This window comes from Epinephelus lanceolatus, chromosome 8, assembly GCF_041903045.1.
Source record: "Epinephelus lanceolatus isolate andai-2023 chromosome 8, ASM4190304v1, whole genome shotgun sequence".
NCBI lineage: Eukaryota > Metazoa > Chordata > Actinopteri > Perciformes > Serranidae > Epinephelus > Epinephelus lanceolatus.
The window spans coordinates 10,111,002-10,131,230 of NC_135741.1; the positions used below are offsets into that span (position 1 = coordinate 10,111,002).

Sequence of the window (20,229 nt, forward strand, 5' to 3'; positions counted from 1 at the left end):
CCATCCTGGTCCTGTCCTGCAGGCTGTCCCATTTACAGACGTCAATGTGGTGCTGTAACTATCTTTGCTGCTGGTTTAAAAGCAAAACATCCTCGTCCTCCCATTCTGGAAGTGCACCTTTTATAAAGAACGGCAAGACGGAATAACAGTGCCACATTCCTGCCTTGAACAGGCAGTTTAAAAGGAGCTAAAGGTAGCGTGACTTCACTCATTGCTCAGGACGCCATTACTCCACTATATCTTTACATAGCTAACAGTGTTTTGCTGCTGTATTAGAGCTCTGTAATAATAATAACATACTGTAACACAGTGTTTCAGCCATCTGTGGGGGGGTCACAGCAATGACACTTCTTCACACTAACATGTGCCGTCACAAAGGCTTTCTACAAATGTGAATGCTGTGTTGAAGCTCACATTCCTCACATGTGTGATGTGTTTCAACGGAGCCTTCACTCTGCTGCCTCCAGGGAGTGTAGCGCTGAAACACGGCACCTCTTCATTCAACAAATCTCTCTGTCTAAGGGTCAACGCTCACCCCAAAACATCTCTGAATGACTGAGTTTCTCAGCTAGTAATCTGGCTCGTTCACTCCAGCAAAAGATAAAAGTGCAGCTTTTTAGAAAGCTAAGGACTGAATGCACTGTTGACCAACCTGTCAACTCGGAGATATGTCTCCTGCTGGGACAAAAATACATCAGCTCAAGAGAGCAGCAGATTTAAGATGTTTCACTCTCGGAAGCCTAACATGTCTTTAAAGCAAACAGAGAGAGATTGAGGTGATTATTTTCCATAAACCCTGATGGATATTAAGTGTATAAAACACATAAAACTGCAATTATTGAAGACCAGGTCTGATCTGAAGCACAATTATAAACCAGCAGCAATCAAACCTCCTCAGCGGAGCTTGTTAAACACACTTTGTGGACTGCTTCTTGTCATTCAATGCTTGATGTTCACATTTTTTGGAATATTGTTTTAGTAGTATCAATAAAAAATGTTGTAAACACGATACTTTTTTGTGGATAGGCGCTGCTGTTTAACACCAGGGGTTTTGATCTCATCTGAGGCAGCTTCCCAAAAGCAGCACACACCTTTGTCAGAGACTTCAAGGAGACATCAGTTGATGCATCTGATGCACACTGATGCACGCTGCCGGTGTGGTGAAGCCTAGCCACGAAAAGGAAATTATTTCATGTATTTATTTGCATTTACGTTTTAAACTAAGCCACAGCAGTTCACAGTGCGAGGCAACATGGCCAGAGAAAAAAAAACAGTCTTTCTCAGTGTGGTTAGTAAGCCAGACGCGGGGCTGCCTGCGAGCAGAGTGTTTTTAGAGGCTCGTTTTTCAGCTGTCACCTTCCAGAGGTCCAAAAGATTACCCAGAACAAGTCACACTGTCCAGAGCTATCTGGCCCACACAGAACACAGAGGTAAAGCACTGTCTGTCTCCAGAGAACAACAGCTCATAACTCAAAGATATTGGTGTCCTTGTCAGTAAAATCACATATAAAGAAGATTGGGCTCAAATGAATGTGCTCTCGAGAGAAATATCTTGTCAGGTGAGGCTTGGTGCAGCTCTCTACCTCAGGAATGTGTGGGCGCTGTTCCTCCCCACCCATCCCCCCTCTCCCCCTGCTAACCCTGCCATTGTGAGGGGAAGGAATGCTTTTCAAAAAAGTCGGTCCTTTCACACTGAGGGATGTCGGGTGTCGCCCCATTTTTCATTTGAGGCTGAAAGGAGGATATATTCTTGCAGCTAGAGAACAGAGCTGCAAAGTTTCTTGCTAATGACATGCTTTTATGTGTGTGTTTGGGTCTGCCAGGAAACAAAGTGCACTGCTGATTGTACAGATGGCAGTTCGGTTAACTACACTGTTATTTCCAGTTATTTTGATAATATATTACGGTGCAGATTATGGTGATTTTCGGGCTGAATGGTGCTCCGGAGGTAGAGCAATTTAACTAACTGCAAAGGCACAGTTGCAAATTATCATTCAAATATTTTTATGAAAATGGGTTTGAAGGGGTTCAGTAATGCTTCAGAGATGCTCTGGTCTAATGAAGAATGTGGTTTACTCTGGAGAGTGAGACAAAAAATGAGCAAATTGCAGCCGAGGCTCATCAAATAATGAACACGAGGCCCTTATTAGATGAATATTACATGAAACGCCTTTATTTCATTTGTAAGTTTATGCCTTCCTCAGAGTCTTCTATCACAGCCTTTGAAGTGGATGAGATGTTGTGTCTGCTATGTTAATAAGAGATTAAAAAAACTGATGATTTTACCGAAGCTCATATGGTCACAGCTCTTTTGGGAATACTACCTTTACTTTGATTCCAGTTTCTGTGTTTATTTGTTCTTAATTCTTGGCAGTAAAACCTCTCCACATGGCAGGGTGTGGTGTTTTTTTTATTGCTTAAAAAAAAAAGGGTGGTCCTACTCAGGTGCTTGTGTCTTATTGGTCGGCGCCATCCTCTAAAAACACCAATACCTGAATCAGGTGGAGAAAAAAGCCAGAGAGAAGACAGGTAGCATGTTGTCAGCTGTACCTTCAGTCCTCCTGAAGGCTGCTTTGAGCAATTCTGTTGTGTGATTTGCATTACATTCACAGAGTCGCGAGGGAACTAAAGGAGCACATAAGGTGAGTAATGCATTTTAAGTGAGGTAAGGCATTCATCTATGCACAGAAAAAGCTAAAAGTCTAATCTTGCAAATGCTTCAGACAGTAGATTTGTCTACAGCTACAACTCTAACTAATACCCTGTTACAAAAGTACCTGTGGTGAATTTATTAAAGTGATAAGATAACCTGGAGAAATCACATGCTCTGGAGCATTTGTATTAAGATTCAGCAGGACCAGTGGAGATTTTTAGGGCGTGGGAGGGGAGCAGTTATGTGCAGAGGTGTGCATGAAAGAGGGAGAAGTATGACTATCAGAAAGCTTCAGGTGTGGGGAGTGAGCGATGTGTTGAGTCGGTGTTGTGTTTCCCCAGGAGCGGGACTCTGAGGCGGACAGATAGCAGGGCTGGCCGTGGTGTCTGGTGGCAGTGGGGGGCTGTGGTGGGGGTGTTGCATCACTGATGACTAAACAGTCATTCAGCTCAGGCCTGTGATAACGTGCCAGAGCTCAGGATTTCAACAGCAGCCTGAAACCCTGGAGCCCCAGAGCGGGGCAGGCCTGGTCTCGCTCAGGCTCAAACTTAAACTCAAGAAAAAGGGAGAGGCCAACATCCAATCCCTGCTGCGCTCACTGCCACCCCCTCAACCTCGGAGGCTTCCTCATAAATCATACAGTCTCAGTCGCCCGCTCTGCACCAGGTGCCAGGGTCAGCCTCCACCCGGCCTCCAGCTTAACATTAAAAATCATCACTTTGGGAAAACTGTAATGATTCACGATGAAGATTGGACTGAAGGCTGTGTTATGTATATTTGTGTCTTATGTTTCAGACACATTCTGCAAGATTATTCCATGTGTTCTATCCTTCATTCCACCGGAGTCTGTATCTGAATTAAACCAGATTTCAGTGGTGTGAAGTGTACGAGACATGGGGATACGGCTTCACAGGCTAACGATACCAGAAGGCATCCGATTCAAAAGTGGAAGACCTAACTCAATTTATTCCATCTTGGCAGCTTCTCACAATCTCACACTGTTTATGTGATAAATAATACTGTATATACTGTGTGTATTCTTCCTGCAACATATAGCACAAAGCATGTTATGCATGTTTTCATCAATAAGATACCGAGCAGCTCGGTAATATGAATAAATATCCTGACCTTGTGCCTGCTTTTTCTTTCTTTCAACATCTCAAATCATTGCAGAGCCATTATACCACCCACACCCAACTTTCCGTGGCTGTCAGCCCCAGAGCATGATTTTTTTCATTAGCCAACATGGAGAATTTGAGACTCAGCCCACACAAACAACCTTTACTGTTTGGCAAATGAAGCTTATTAACAATTTAAAACATGCCCTGACTGTAGCCCACACAATAATGTCATTAAACATGTTTCTCCCTGCTAGAGAGATGCATCTCAAGTACTCCCTGCTCACGTCTCTCCAGTAGTGCACATCAAAAGGAGAGACGAACATAATACTGCTTTACTTCTCCATACCTCACTGTTTCATTACACAATATGTGCCTTACCCGCTTTTTGCAATGCCAGTGATACAGACTAGACTGTAAAGCTAACTGCAGGCTCTTCAACCAGACCTGGTTCGGGTAAAGCTTCAGAGTTCAGAAGAATTTTAAATAAAACAGAGCATTGTGTCAGGAGGTTTGTGAACTCGCCCCTTCACTGCCGGGCTCAGTTTTGTTTTTAGTTCCTCACAATCAATCTCCTTTCGAGACTTTTTAAAATATGAAATAATAATGAGAATGCCACATATTTCTGGCCCATGGTTATGCAGGTGTGCACACTCACATAAATATAAATACACCCTCCTGGTATCGCTGACATGGGATGGATTTTCCCCTCAGTGGCCTCTAAACGTGTTTTAGTTACTTAACAGTGTCAGGTTTTAAAGTGCATAGCTACAAGCGATGTTAGCTTCTCAGATAACACACAAACAGTGGAGACGATGTGAAAGCTGATGCTAAGAAGATGCTGAGATATTAAGATGATTGAGTATTTTTAGTTGTTGGAACAGTCTCCCATTTACACTTAGATCTTCCACCTCTATTGATGCATTCAAAGCCGTCTTCAGACCCATCTCTTTTCTTTAGCCATTTAATTGTCATTATGATGCAAACCTGACCACACTGCTTAGCACATGTATTTTCTGTGTTTCATTTTGTTGCTTGTGCATCATATTTGTGTTACGATTTCATCAAAATATTGTATGCTCTCATTAATTTTACTTACATTCTCCCATTTATGACTGGTTTTATTTGATTTGATTTTATTTCTTCGTGAAGCACTTTGGTCCACATTTGTTGTTTTTAAATGTGCTGTACAAATAAATCTGACTTGACTTGACATGAGAACCTCAGCTGTATTCCTTAAAACCTAGGCAGTAATTATAATAAAATTTGCTAAAATGCAATGCTAAAAAATGTAATGAAAAGAAAATCTGCTACAACAGAACACCATGCATCACAATCTGAAATCATCATCATGAAATGTAATCAACATCATAAATAAACTTAACAAATTGCCATTATTATGACAGTTTAAGTATGGTGTACTGCAGTTATATGTGTGGTTTGTCCAAGTGGTGCTGCCGTACCCCAGCAGATGCTGTTGCTCGACAGCTGTGGGTAGAGAATTTGCGCTCCCTAGATAAGCAAATGCATGACCCAATCTTCTCTGCCTCACTCTGTATCTGATTGGCTTCAGCGAAATTTAGGGTAGCCTACGCACGTCGCCTACGTTGTTGTGAGCATTTTTACTTGTGCGCTGGTGTGTCTGTGTCACTCTGCAGCTACACCTCCAAAACACTAGTTGGCAGCAGAGGTTTCTGTAAAGTGCTGGTTTTAAGTTTAGTTGATTCAAAACACACATTAAACACACATTAAATTAAACATGGCTTAATAGAGACAGTTTGAAACACAAGTGCACAAATCAGCTTCACTATAAGTCGCAGCATTCAGAGAAAAACACTTGTCTTCATCTGGACACATTTTCCCCTCAAATACAACATGCTAACGTTATTAGCACAAAGCTATGGCATTTTACATTGTATGAATTAGCCTAGCAGCTAGCGATCTTTCCCTCTTCTCATATAAAACCAGGGACAACAGCAATTACAACTCACAAGGTTCACTGACAAAACAATACTAGTCTTATACTAAACATGTTTTCCAAACAGATACAACATGCTAACGTTATTAGCACAAGCCTATGGCATTTTACATTGTATAAATTAGCCTAGTGACGAGTGGAGATTTCCTCTGCTCATAGGATAAATCACACACGAGACTTAAAATGCTATTTTTGTGGAGGCTTTATTGTCTTCACAATTTATTGTTTCTTATCTGTGAAATTAAAGTAAATAAAAGCTTTGTTTCCACTGAGGGAAATGGTGTCAGTACACAGAAACACACAGGAGGTCTGCGTCACCACGATGCGTAGTTACAGTTCTGGGGAGGTGCACATCAGGCTACGGCGTAGCTACGGCATTGATTCAACGCATAAGTAAATGAACTTTATCTCTGATATTCTTTCCCCAACCCCAACCAATCCTGCTCCTCTTGCATAAACCAACCCAAGCAACAAGGACTAGCCAATCAGAGAGTTGATCTTCTTGCAGGCGCTGTTTATAAGTGTGTAAGGCCTATTGCCTGATGTAAAGCTCTGGGTAGCCCTGCACTCACATTATCAACTTCTCCATATTTATCAGACTGAATATTTACAGAAGAAGGGAAAGATATCTGTCAGCTGTGATTGGTTGGTAACCTGACTCCTGACTGTGTCTGTCCCTTTCAAATTAAATTCCCACATGGTCCAGTCATATAGGTTTTGATTTGTTTTGATGAGGTGCAGCTCCTAATAGAGTTTCACCTTTTGTTTTTAAATTTTCTGCATCTAAGCAACCAATGAAATCTTGCCAACTAATGACCTTTCTGGTCGACTAACATTTGGTTGACTATTAGGTGGCAGCCCTAGTGGACAGTAATGCTTAATGCAAGTTGGAGTCAGTGTGGATTGAAAACTACCATCTCCATGGCAACATTACCACTACCAATCACATTGTGTGACAAAATATGAAGTTGTCAGCGACATATTCTCCTCCTGGTGCGCAATGTGAAAGAATAGTGTTGAGCGACACTTTTTTCTGTCAAAAATATGTTATTTCTCTCAAACAACACTTACTAAATGTGTCGAGTGCCAAACCATAAATCAGGCTTTAGTTAAACATTTTGGACACTCATATTCTCAATGGCATTAATTTCTTGAGCATGGTGATTGGCTGTTTCAAAAAAGACTCAGAATGCTGCTCATACCTTTGCATTGTTTTAAATTGAACACATTCTACATCATCTGTAACATTTAAAAATACACTTCACATACTGTCAGCAGTGTGTACTGAGTCTGAACTGCTTCAGCCGACATGAAAGTCTGGAAATTCTGTCTCTTCTTTTTCCTCCTCCTGAGTTCAACGCTCGGAGAAGACACAGGTGAGAGCGAATGTTCCTACAGCAGGTGCAGTTACATCAGCAGCCTGCATGCTGTAAGACTTCAACTGAAGGAACTCAGAGTGAGGCTGAATTTGCTGATTGCTCTGTTCTCTTTTGTGAAATGTTGATTATTCGGTTTCTATTCTAAGCAGCTGAGGAGGGCTATATGACAGTTTCACGCCACAAACGCAGCACTTGCTAATTGAAAGCACAAGCATGCTGCAGAAATGTTGTGAAGTGTCAGCAGTACACTTCATTAACTGGAGTTTACAGTGTACTGTGTGGTCATGCCTTCGTGTTACCGTTTAGTACAAGCCGTCTGACTCTTCGTTTGTCTGTTTGCTAAACTGGTGTTCTTCCTACAGTTATTACATCTTATTGTAATCAGTGTGTGCTGTGGCTGTTTAGTTGCAGAGGACATCAGTGTCCATCAGCTGGAGCGTTTAGTGGAGTTGCTGACGTCTACGGAGTGTGAGGACCTTCTGTTCGCCCTCTCTCACCCAGAGGAGAACATCTTCCAGCACGCTGAACGCCTCTCACCAGAAAAAAATCAACTAGACGTTAAGCCTCGAGCCAAGAGAGACACCCCCTCTGCTACGGGTTAGTACACCATCATCATGTGAAACCTGAGACCTTTGGCACTTTAGACCACAGAAATCATGGAGCAGGAAGGGAAAGAGCACTAGAATTTCATAATCAAGTAAAAGTCTTATTACAGTGGAGAATTCTTGAATAAAAGTAAAACTACTTGTGTAAAAATGTCCTCAGATTAAATTTATAAGTCGCTCTTTTAAATGAACTCTGGGTTGATTTACATTTTTAAAAAGGGGGGACAGAATATGATGATGTTATATGATAGCACTAGTAAATTAAAGAACACCTTTATGCTACATAATAAAATACATCAGCTAGCATGTCAGCTATACACGAGTGGAACAACATTATGCCATCACCAGGTGTGAACCATGCCAACAATCACTTATGACTGAACACCAATAAATTCCCTTTCTGTAGACGGATATTGCAACCTGTGCATACAACTGATTGTGACTTAACACAAGAGCTGTGGACACCATGGCGGATGCAACAAAAGTTACTTGGCCTCGATCACACAGAAAGCGTTTTGCAGGTTTCAAAACCCAAGGCACGCCGCACTTGTTTAAACTGAATGCCACTAGTAATAAAAATGCTTACTGCGCCTTTTTATTGTTGCCAGGCAACTACCCCGTCAACTCCTTACCATAACCTTCTTGTGTAATCAATCTACCGTGTATTTATTTATTTCACAGTAATTAGTAGCTAGTTGTTGATAGTAGATAGTTTGTTGGGCACAGGGAAACAGAGATCTGTGTGGGTACATGAGACCCTAAAAAACACGGTGGATCATGGGGAGTACCACCAGTTGGTCCAGGAGCTTTGCATCGAGGTTGGCAGTTTCAAATACTGCACTTATTTACCTCAGTGCCTGCTGTTCGCTATCGAGATCATTGTAACTGGTTTGTAAAGTCGTATAGCTCTGAGTATCCAGCAAAAGCTACCACCAGTTTCTCCTCCATTGTTTACCAGCTGTAAACTTGTTGTCGTGACCACCACAGAAGGCCCACAGCCTCTCATATCATCCAGTTAGACAATGGGGAAAACATTCAAGATGATGTGGAGTGTTTTTCTGCCCTGAGTTGAAGTTTTTTCAACTCAAGGAGTTCAGAGTGCTCTGGCAAAAATGGCAGGTGCCTAGAGCGCAGAAACATGAGGTGCATAGCAACGCAAGAACCGTTATAATTCTCATTACAAAACTGCTGCTAAAACTCTTTCTGTGTGATCGGGGCCTTAAGCTACATAGATTAGAAAAGCCTGCCCCTGCAGAATAAAACATCACCAAGACAGCCAACTCAGAGATGTAAAGACAATATAAACTTGACAGCAGCCCACAAACATACACATTAAATTAAAAGAGAGCCTGCACAGTGTTTTCACACTGCGTATAATTCAACAAGTTTATTTGTGCACTCCCCTGTCTGAACATCAGTCTGAGTCTTGCGCACCACAAAGTCCCAAACCAATCGCAAGAGCAAATGTTGGCAGTGAATGTTTCTGCAAACCATGGATACATACATTTTGTAAGGGATATATTGAAACTTTATATGTCATTAATGCTGTGGTGATTATTTGGCTAGGTTAAGGCACAAAAACACCTATCATTGGAAAAAGATCATGTTTTGGCTTAATATGACTGGATTTGGTTGCGTATTCCCAGCTGAGAATGCAGCCATGTCTAGATGAAAAAGAACCACTTTTCATGGCACTACCCACGTTGGAAAAACTGCGACGGGTCACTAAAACATACCCATGTTTGGTGGCTTAAAAGCTGCTGGAAACACAGCAATGACTCCAAACAACAGTTGTTTGTTGGTCTTGAACAGTGGTCTGCAGCTGGACAGGCGTCACTCCATCCACCACAACCTCCTCCTCTGCATAGCTTTAGAAACGTTGGTATGATTCATATGAAATGTACAAATGCAACATATTCATGGTTTGCAGAAAATCACAATGCCAACATTTCCCTCTGGAGACTGGGCTGGAAATCCTCCACAATCTGCTCTAGCTTCAAACTCTCAGCTTGTTCATTCTAAATGAAAGAATATAACCAGTCCACTCAGCCTCTCCGTCCCACTGCGCCCCTCAAACTCGAAAAGTATTGAGCTGAATGACGTTTTGTAGTTACAGTTGTGACTGTCACAAATATCAGAAAGACCTCACACACCTCACTGAATGTATACATTCTACAGCATCAGCTGGCGGATCCACAATGAATGAATACGCATTTAGTATTTTAGCTAGACCCGGCACGCACCTGTTGTTCACTCAGTATTGTAAGTGTGTTTGATTGGTGTCACTTACAGTAGCATGCTTGCCAGATGTGACCTTTTTTTTTAAACCAATATCAGGTAATAGTGCTCATCTTAAAGGCTGAGCATTGTGTGTAAGATTTAGGAGAAATGTATGGGCAAAAGTGGAAGATAATATTCACAACTACGTTTTCATCAGTTTATAATCACCTGAAAATAATAATCATGTTTTTCGTAACCTTAGGGTGCTTTCACACCTGCCCTGTTTGGTTCGCTTCAATCCAACTCAAGTTTGTTTGCCCCCTCAGTGCAGTTCATTTGGGCAGGTGTGAACACAGCAATCACACTCAGGTGTACACCAAAACAACCGGACGGAGACCTTCTTGAAGAGGTGGTCTCAGTCCGGTTACAAATGAACTCTGGTGCGGTTCGTTTGTGGTGAGAACGTGTTCCGACCTGGATCTGAACCAACTGCAGTCACATGACACATTGTTTGGGTTAAACATGAGCATGTTACAGTCCTGGAGGATTATTAATGTGCACCTCCTCCTGTACTGCTTTAATATGCACATTCAGCACATCCAATGCATCAAAACATTGTTTTCTAGTTGGAGCCGCGCCTGGTTTTCAAACTGTATGGTTTGACTAAAATGAACAATGACAGCAACATAGTCCACGATGAGCAGCGCTAAAATCAACCTGCGTAGTTGTCCCTCCATTGTGACATTAGAAAGTGTCACATTTATCTTGCAAGTGTACTCTTCTTCAGCGTTTGCTTTACTTCCTGGATTTTTCCCACGTGGAAATTCTGACCAATCAAGACTAGCTTTCTCGGGCAAGGCATTTGATCTGGTCCGCTTGTAAATGCTTGTAAATAAGTCCCTGATTCAGACCAAAGCAAGACAGCTCTAGGTCTGAGAGCACCCTTAGAACGAGCCACTTATATCTACAGTGCGGGAGTTCACCATGTTTCTACGGTAACCCAGAACAAACAAACCAAACACTGACTCTAGATAGGGCCATTCGCTTCTTGTTTTTGCGTCAGCCACTGCACTCTTGGCACACCATGAAAGTTTCAGTCGGTTGCGATCTGCAACCTCACCAGTAAATGCCACTAAATCCTAATCACTAGAGAGAGTACTGGAATGGGATACTTAAAGAATAATAATTAAAAGTACCCTTATTTAGGTAAAATTTCTTCAAAGTGTAAAAGTAGGTCAGTTAAAATACACTGAGTAAACATTACTGTTACTTTTTAAAGGTTTTAGTCCAAAACTTCCTCTTTGAGAGGAAACGTTTTAATGAAATGATCATATTTTTGTTAAGATATACTCGACTGTCTAACTCAGAAGTCTCATATTCGCTTCAGCTGAAACCTGTCCTTTAAGAGTTGGATGCTATTGGCTGTAATAAGGTAGAAGTGAAGTCCACCCTGAGATCTGTCTGTTTCTCACACGTCCAGCTCAGCTTGGGGAGTTTCTGGCAGCAAGCTGGCTGTCAGAGACCTGCCTGTCTGAGAGGGCCATATGTTTTGTGTTTACTAGATGGTGAGGCTCAGTGTCGGACGGCCCTGACAGACTGGCTGCTGAGGTATGGCGAGCAGACTTACTACGACAGGCTTTCTCGCGCCTTGCAGCACATCGGCCGAACGGACATCGCCGTTGGTGAGAAAGAACTGTAGACAGGACGAACACATGTGACTTCTGTGGCAATGAATAATTTATTTCTAAATAGAAAAACAAATCTGTCTGGTGCCACTTAGGTAATGGATTTCAATTAAAATAGTTCACTTTTTGTGTGCAGTAGAGTCTCAGCACGTCCCTCGACAAAAAGAAATTGGAACAAAGCCTGATTTGGGTACATGTCGGTGTATTTTCAAAACTGGTTTATTTCGGTCAAGAAGGCCTCCTCAAGACTTTAACAACAGTGTGTAATTGCTTCATTACTTTGAGATTTGTTTTAATTGGAACTTCAAAAGTGGCATATTTTGCACACTGCCAGTCTCTGGCATGTGTTGCAGTCCAGTGTGCACACAACTCCACAGCCGAGTGGCGTTGGATAGAAGGAGGTGTAAATGATCTGACAGAGGACTCAGTGGAGCTGACACCAGCCACGGAACAAACCATCTGCTCCTTTCATCAGCAGCTTTGGAGTAAAAAAAAAAAAACAAGGAGAGGATGGGAAGAGATGAGTTATAAGACATGAGGGGGGGGGCAGTGGTGGCTTTGATGGAAAAAGACTGTAGATGCAGAATGCAGCAATTATCGTACACTTGATTGCAGTTCTGAAGAGATCTACTCATACGTAGAAACTTGAGTGGTTCATTTTGTTTTATTCTGAACCGAAGGACGCAGTTGCTCTCCTGCCAGAACTAATTATGTTCGGGGCGAGAAAACAACAATTAAATTCAAATGTACACTCTTTTATAGGATGAGACGCAGTGAGCATTTGAAGTGACAAGAGAAATAGTGGCCCTGTGCTTCTGTTTTTTTTTTTATTTACAGAAGTGGGGAAGAACATCAACCAGGACAAACTCTTGAGCCTGAAACGCTACGTTGAAGACTACCACAAATATGTCAGCTCCTTAAACTCACCACCAACACAATCTGACACAAAGGACCGGCAGCGTGGAAACCGGAGGGTCAGGAAAAGACAAGGTAATTTATCCTAAAGCTTGAAGGAGTCACATTAGTTTGGTACATCAACATGATCATCACTACTTGTCACATTCTGCTGCTTGGGCTAAAAGCTCCTGGCGTCATTTTAGTAACACTGGGCGCAGCCTTTTGTGTTGTGTCTTGACACAGAAGGGGTTGGAAAGGCAGCGGTGTGTCGTTAAAGAACAACTTCAAGTGGCACAGCCATGGCCGCACTACTTGGTCATGGTTAGAAAAAGATTGCAGTGATATGAAGGCAGCTGGAATGGCAGCAGTGTGTCACTAAGAACTACCCGGCTTTGAGTGGCATGATTGCAGCAGAAGAGGGGATCGGGGTTAGGTTTAGGCAACATAACTACTTGGTTATGGTTAGGAAAAGGTTGCAGATGTCATTAAAAAGCATACAGCTTAAGTGGCATAACCATGGCTGGAAAGGCAGCAGTGCCCTCCTGAAAAAGTGGAGTGAATGCAGTTAGCGGTGAAAGGTAGCGGTGCGTCGTTAAAAAGCACCCAGCTTCAAGTGACACAGTCGCGGCAGTAAGAGGGGGTCTGGGGTAAGGTTAAGGCAACAAAACTACTTGGTTATGGTTGGCAAAAGATCGCGAATGTTGCTAAAAAACACCTGGCTTTGATTGGCACAACCGTGGCTGGAATGGCAGCAGAGTGTCAATAAAAATCATGTGGCGTTGAATGGAATGAACATGACAGTAAGAGGGGGTCTGTGGTTAGGATTAGACAACAAAAGTACTTGGTTATGGTTAGGAAAAGACTGCCGATATTGCTAAAAAGCACCCGGCTTTGAGCGGCACACCTGCTGCTGGAAAGGCAGCGGTACGTCAACAAATGCACCCAGCTTCAAGCAACACAGCTGTAGCAGTAAGAGGAAGCCGGCGGTTGGGATTAGCCAACAAAAGTACTTGTTATGGTAAGCAAAAGATTGCAGATGTTGCTAAAAACCACCTGGCTTTTAGTGGTATGAGCATGGCAGTGAGAGGGGGTTCTGGGGTAAGGTTTACGCAACAAAACTACTTGGTTATGGTTAGGAAAAGATGCCGGATGTCCCACAACCATGGCACAACCATGGCTGGAATGGCAGTGGTGGTGTCGCTAAAAACCACCCGGCTTTGAGTGGCATGAACACGACAGACAGAGGGGGCCTGGGGTTAGGTTTAGGCAACAAAACTACGTGGTTGTGGTTTGCAAAAAATCACAGATGATGCTAAAAAGCACCCGGCTTTGAGTGGCACAGTTGAGGCTGGAAAGGCAGCAGTGTGTCGCTAAAAAACACCTAGTTTTAAGTGGCACAGCCTCGGCAGTAAGAGGGGGTCGGGGTTAGGTTTAGGCTATAAAACTTTTTGTTGTCTGTTGGTCTCAAAACTGTTATCCTGGGTCAAAGTCCAGTGTTTGTTTGACCCATCCATCTCCTCTCCCACCAACCCTGAGCAGACTTATACACTCTTTTAAGTTCGTATGTTGCGTCTCACACAGACACTGAACAGTTCCCCCCATTGTCACTATAATGAGACCGGAGACACCGCCCAAGCAGCGTACTTTGACACCCTGGGAATGAGACTAGTCTGGACACACTAAAAAATAGAATTAGTGATGGAGAACTGACTCTTAACATGTCTGAGCCCAAAAATCTCCGGCTATTGATGTCAAGAGGAGATTTCTGGGTTATCCCTCTGGAGACTGTCTGAATGACAAATGATATAATGTTCCACTGAACCCTGAATCTATTAAGTGTTTAGATGAGATGGCGGATTAGATTTGGTGGCCGTGGGCATGCTTCCAACTCATTACTTCTCAACATCAACACTCTCACCATACGAGGAGTATTTCCCAGGATGGCTAAAAATTCAAAAATGTAATTATCACCTGTCCATTTTTTCTGTTCTCTCCCGTGTGCTTCATTCAAGTTAAAACTTGACTAAATGCTCCCAGAGTCCTTTGAGATGTTAAGTGTATCTGTCCTGTTTGTGCTCCGTGTGTGTGTGTGTGTGTGTTAGTCAGGGATCTTTCATGGCGTGACCTGGATCTGATTGTGGAGCGGGCCCCTGTCGCGCTGTACCAGAGGGGGCCTTTGGATGTAGCTCTGCCCCTCTTATATGGCATCCTGCTGGGCTTCGGAGGTACCTTGCTCGCAGGCGTCTCTATACTTCTCATCATCATACACATCTCCAGTAAAACCCAGCAGAGCCGTCACCCCAGGGTCACTGGCAGAAAGCTCATGGTTGGAGATGTGATGTTTGAAAATGCAGCATGTGGGAGATTAGACACTGCAAAATAGGCAGCTTAGGGGTTTAAATCTTTCTAGGAATCCGTACAAATAATGTCGGTATCACGCCCAACATTTAATACACATACATCTGGTGTACATACATAAATAAAGGCAGAGTAGATCATTTTGTTCTCTTTCTATTTGTTTTCAGATGTCTCTTTTATGGAAGATTTAAAATGCCAAAATCTCCCAATCTCTTTGTCCACAACGACGAGCAGAGCCAACACGGAAGCTCAATATCGATTCCACCATACCACATCTAATTATGACAAATATGACAAGAATAATGCCGTTTCAGATAAAGTAATTATCCATGCTGTGTATTGCGAGACTGGTAAGCATTATTGTCTTGCCAGTGGGTAGATGACTAGTGGTGTGACAGATGCGCTGGAACCCAGCCCTCACACCAAAGGTTGTTCCGGTGTTACTGTGATAGTGATGCCACTTTCCATTTCCCCTCCAAGTGACGGCAATGTGCCCGTCTGGCATCGAAGAACAACTAATTATCCAGCCTGGCGCCTGCTTCCCCCGGAGCCTGCCGATACCTCCACAGGCAATCCAAAAAGACTAATAACAATGACAATACTAGCAGACAATGGAGCACTCTTGGTTGTGATGGCAGCTTCTGGCGGGTGACAGAAGCCAAATAAAAAACACAGAGCTATATTTCTTTTCTGAACGTGTGAAGTAGCGAGGATTGTTAGCAAGCTGAAATAACTTGATATGTGAGATGCTGCAGTGAATGGGGTCCAGAAACTGGCATCAGAAAGCAAACAGAATACAAATGTTCATATTAGAGGATCCAAATTAACTCTAACATGTGCGGGCTTTAATTAAGAAAATCATTTGCTCACAACGAGGCTATTCTCACATACTCCGCTGAGTATGTTTCATAATAGCAAGACAGCAAACACGCTCATGGCACCGGGGTACCTTCTAGCTTCTTGTTCCCTGTTTCTTGCGCTATCCCTACTTTCTTCTTCGTAATTGAACTAATTACTTCATTATACAAATCTGGCCTAATGTGCTTCAGGAGGCAGACAGCTTGGATTAACAGTGGCACTAAGCAGCAATTACAGACAATTAGTTCATAAATCAACATTTAAACAAATTACAGTGCCAAGCAGACGTGTATGAGCAGCGCTCTGAAAGGCCAAAAGGGCATCATGGATTTGAGGCTCGACTTATGAGCTTCAAATATCTGACACGTATTGCATGTTGTTTTTCTACATTAATAGTCCTGTGGTGTATTTGTTTTTCATTATTAAACAGTTTCAGGTGCTACATAAATACTGTGAAAGTATCAGAAATGCACACACTCCACATTCAGATACTGTGCCTTTAAACGAGCCATCAAGACCTTCGTCAAGCTGTAACGTCACAACTAATCAATGTAGACCAAATCACGTTTGTTTACATTAGGGATGCACTGACTGTGAAATTCTGATACTGATGGTTTTTGTTGTTATTTTGTTTTTGTTGATTTTTTTTATTCCCCCTTTTGTGCCATGGAAGCAAAGAAATCTTCATTATAAAAAATAACTGAACTGTTTTAAAGTCATTAAGCCCTTCATTACACTGCTTTTGAATAAGCAGAAATTCAATCATACACATTAATGAAACAACCTTTAAAATGACCTTCTTTCACATGAAAAACATTTTAATAACTGCTTCGAAAGCCGTTTTACTATACATACATAATATATTATAATCATCTCTTTAATTTCTTTTCATATTGGTGTGGAAAAAAAATCAACAAATTTCTCCTTCAAACACTGTTTTTATTCAAGTTCCTCGCCGAAACCTCCTTTCTACAAGATTACACACATCGTGAGAACATTATAATTTACCTTCACCCAATACTCATTCTTATCAAAGAGAGCTTAAACGCATCATGCACTATAACTCAATGCAACCTCCGTCAGCAGTTAGTTGCTTCCGCCAGCTGCTAACAGCTAACATTAACCAGCTCTCCGCCTGCCGACGTCAACACAGAATTGCTGTTCACAATGTAACATTATCAGGGAGACAATAGGGTGCTCACAACGGCACTATGATACTGAATTTACTGCGTCCTTTTGTTCTGATGGCATTAGTCTCGAGGCCTGCACAAAACTGATGTGACACAACAGAAAAACATTGGCCACTGCTATTGGTGAATGTCAGCTTATTGCTGATGGGCTGATGGCAGTCAAAAGGGCGAGTATCATCCAATACCAAAATTAATTAAGTTAATTAAGTTAATTTACATAGCACTATTCAGCAATAAGGGTGGAACAGTGGTTTGGTGGTTAGTACTGTTGCCTCACAGCAAGAAGGTTCCAGGTTTGAACCCTCTGGCTGGCTGGGGCCCCTCTTTTTGGAGTCTGCATGTTCTCCCTGTGTCCCACAGTCCAAAGACATGCAGGTTAAGTTAACTGGAGAGTCTTAGAGCCTGTTTAGACCTGGAATTAACATGTGTAAGTGAACAGTCAAGATACATAACTGTTCACACCTGTGCCTATCATGCGTCTCCAGCTGATCCCTTGTTTTCAGATTTCGATACTGCCCCATGTTCAGTTATTACAACCACACTTTTGCGAGCTGCTCTGTAGCATGCTCGCTGTTGGCGGTTAGTTAGCAATTGTGTCAGTACAGCTTGAGATATCTCTGTCAGCAGAAGTCAACACATCTCCTTCCACAGGGCAAAACGATGGATGGTCACGCAACACTTCATCCAACTCGACATAAAATGGGTAAGTTATAGAGCTTTTAGTGCACCGTCACCAAAGAAACCACCACATCCTACATTAATGACGCAGTCCTTGTCAGAGACGCATCAGGATGTGTTAGCGTTTATACTACCAAAGATAGGTGGTCAAATGCGTCCCAGACCACCTCAGCAAGTGGTTTGAACAATATGATCACAATGTGTCTTTGGTGGTTGTTTAGACTTGTATTTAGCGCTGTCCATTTGTGATCAGGTCACCCAAACAGGCTCTAAACTGCCCTCAGATGTCAATGTGAGCATGAACGTTGCCTCTCTCTATGTGTCAGCCCTGTGATAGTCTGTCGACCTGACCACGATGCACCCTGCCTTTCACACAACATCGGCTGCGATATGCTCCAGCCCCCCTACGACCTTGTACCATGATAAGCAGTTACGGAAAGCTAACGAATGAATGAATTTCCACAACAACACAATTCAAAGTGCTCTACACAAAACAGTAAAATTACTGGGACATAGTGCAAAAGTAAAAGGACATTTTAATGCCATTAGAAGCTTAATTAAGGAGCTAGAAAACAGAAAATAAAAACAAGCTGAAAGACATGGATAAAATACAAAAATAAAAGTTACAGTGCAGGGTAAGAAATGAATAAGTATTTGATTTAGTAAGAGGCTTTGGCAGAGAGAAAAGTCTTCGGCCTTGACTTAAAAGAACTGAGAGATGCAGTGGACGTGCAGTTGTCTGGGAGTTTGGTGGTGCATAAAAACTAAACGCTGGTTCTCCATGTTTAGTTTTGACTCTGGGGACACAAAGCAGACCTGCCCTAGAAAACCTGGGAGGTCTGGATGGTTTATAATGTGACAGAAGGTCAAAGAAGTATTTGTGCCTTTAACCATTCAGTGCTTTTTAAGCCAACAGTTGTATTTTGAGATCGATTCTCTGACAGACAGGACAGCGTGAGGAAAATAAAGTGGGTTTTTGAACATTAAAGCATGTGAAAATGTTCTGGTAGGAACCCAAAATACAAATATGAACCTGAACATGAGCAGAACTTGGTGTCTTTAATATTATATGCACTTTTTGAATCAATACCCAAATGCTAAAACCAATGCAAACTACCTGATTTAAATTTATATATATTTAAGATGTAAAGCAAAACCTGTCACATACAGTGATGACATTTTCCCACCATGTGTCTTGAGGACAACATTGTGTTTCACCTTCATTACCGAGCTTCCCAGGTGGCGACAGCAGAACTCCTCACAACAAAACTTCCTCTGTCCTTCAGTTTTCCCCTGCTGGCTGTTAGGATCCCGCAGGTGCTGACTATGACAGGTTCACCTGCTGCGGGCTCACCTGTATTTCTGTAACCAGTGGAGAGGAAAGCCAGAGTACTGTATGCCTGAATGACTCACAGAAACAACATGTCACATGGGGCCTGCATCATGGTTGTGACACTCCTTAGCATAGCCAAGGCCCCACTGGGAAGCTGCTCTTAGTGGATGAAGAAAACCATAAAACACCTCAAGCCTGTTGAGGCACACTGCATAACTTCAGAAATATACAGCACAGTGCACAATTTCATATTCTATAGAGCGGAGCGCGATCATGTGATTGTCAACCCGGCCCTTTAAGATGCATTTCATTTACAGGGCACTGAAAATGAACACCCGAATAAGCCAACGTTCATTTCAAGCCATTCTCATGCAAAGGGATGAAGCAATCACAGACGTCATGGATGAATAGAGAAAGAATCTGACATGAAATTGACATTTACAGCCAAGGCGAAGCCAAAGTGTGAGGGTACGGTTTCCAGGCATATCCATTCTCATGTAAAGTAGGGCTTTTTCTTTTTTAGTCCGCTGGTTTCTCTGGGTTATTTAATAGTTTGTGGAGCAGCAGCTTATCAAACTGGATTGTCTGAGGAGGGCACATCTGTCTCTTGTCATTGGCTCAGCTCAGCAGAAGGAGTCAAGTGTTTGTCTGGATGAAAATGTAGATGGACGGGATGTGATGCGTGCCAAGGGGACGCTCAGACAGAGAGGCTGTGTCCTTGATGTGCTGAGGCTGAGCGTTCTGCACCAGGGCCTCTGGGGTGTGCTTAGTGTCACTAAAGGCTTTAACTTCCCCCTCCCTCCATTTGCATCTTCATTCATCTACAGGGCCACTGAGGTGCCGCAGTCCCCACTCAACCATCACTCTCCCTTTGCTCAATATATATGGATCACAGGAAACAAGATCACAACACCAGCTCTTTTACAGTCATACTTTTTTTTCTTCTTTAAATCGCCTCAGCTCCAGCTCTCACAACTTTGTCTTTCATAGTTTCCTTGGGGGATATCTGAGACTTCTTCAAAGTTTTTGCTGCTGATCAGAGGAGAGCGGCTTTGTGGGTTTACAGATAAAGCCACAGTGCCATCCTGTGGTCACAACCGGTCATTACAGCAGACCAATCAACACGATGAGAGTGTAATTTTTTTTGTATTTATATAGTTTTATGAGCTGTTTTAAATGAGTGCAATAAATCTGAGAGTAGAAAATATTGTAAATAGTAATACATTGTTATATCACAATGAGACACTGAGCAGTTAAAGTCACTATGATCATTTCTG

General features: G+C 42.5%; 1 protein-coding gene and 1 long non-coding RNA gene across 2 annotated transcripts; both read left to right on the forward strand.

Moving 5' to 3' along the window:
* The first annotated feature begins 2,535 nt into the window (after positions 1–2,535).
* On the forward strand, positions 2,536–3,785 carry LOC144464130 (uncharacterized). The gene is made up of 2 exons (XR_013491925.1): positions 2,536–2,642; positions 2,995–3,785. It is a non-coding gene; the product is annotated as an uncharacterized LOC144464130 (long non-coding RNA).
* Positions 3,786–7,058: 3,273 nt separating this feature from the next.
* On the forward strand, positions 7,059–17,340 carry tmdd1 (transmembrane and death domain 1). The gene is made up of 6 exons (XM_033628520.2): positions 7,059–7,125; positions 7,534–7,725; positions 11,516–11,635; positions 12,476–12,628; positions 14,638–14,861; positions 17,302–17,340. Exons 1-6 carry the CDS (start codon positions 7,059–7,061, stop codon positions 17,338–17,340), a joined length of 795 nt encoding a protein of 264 aa, XP_033484411.2.
* Positions 17,341–20,229: the final 2,889 nt, after the last annotated feature.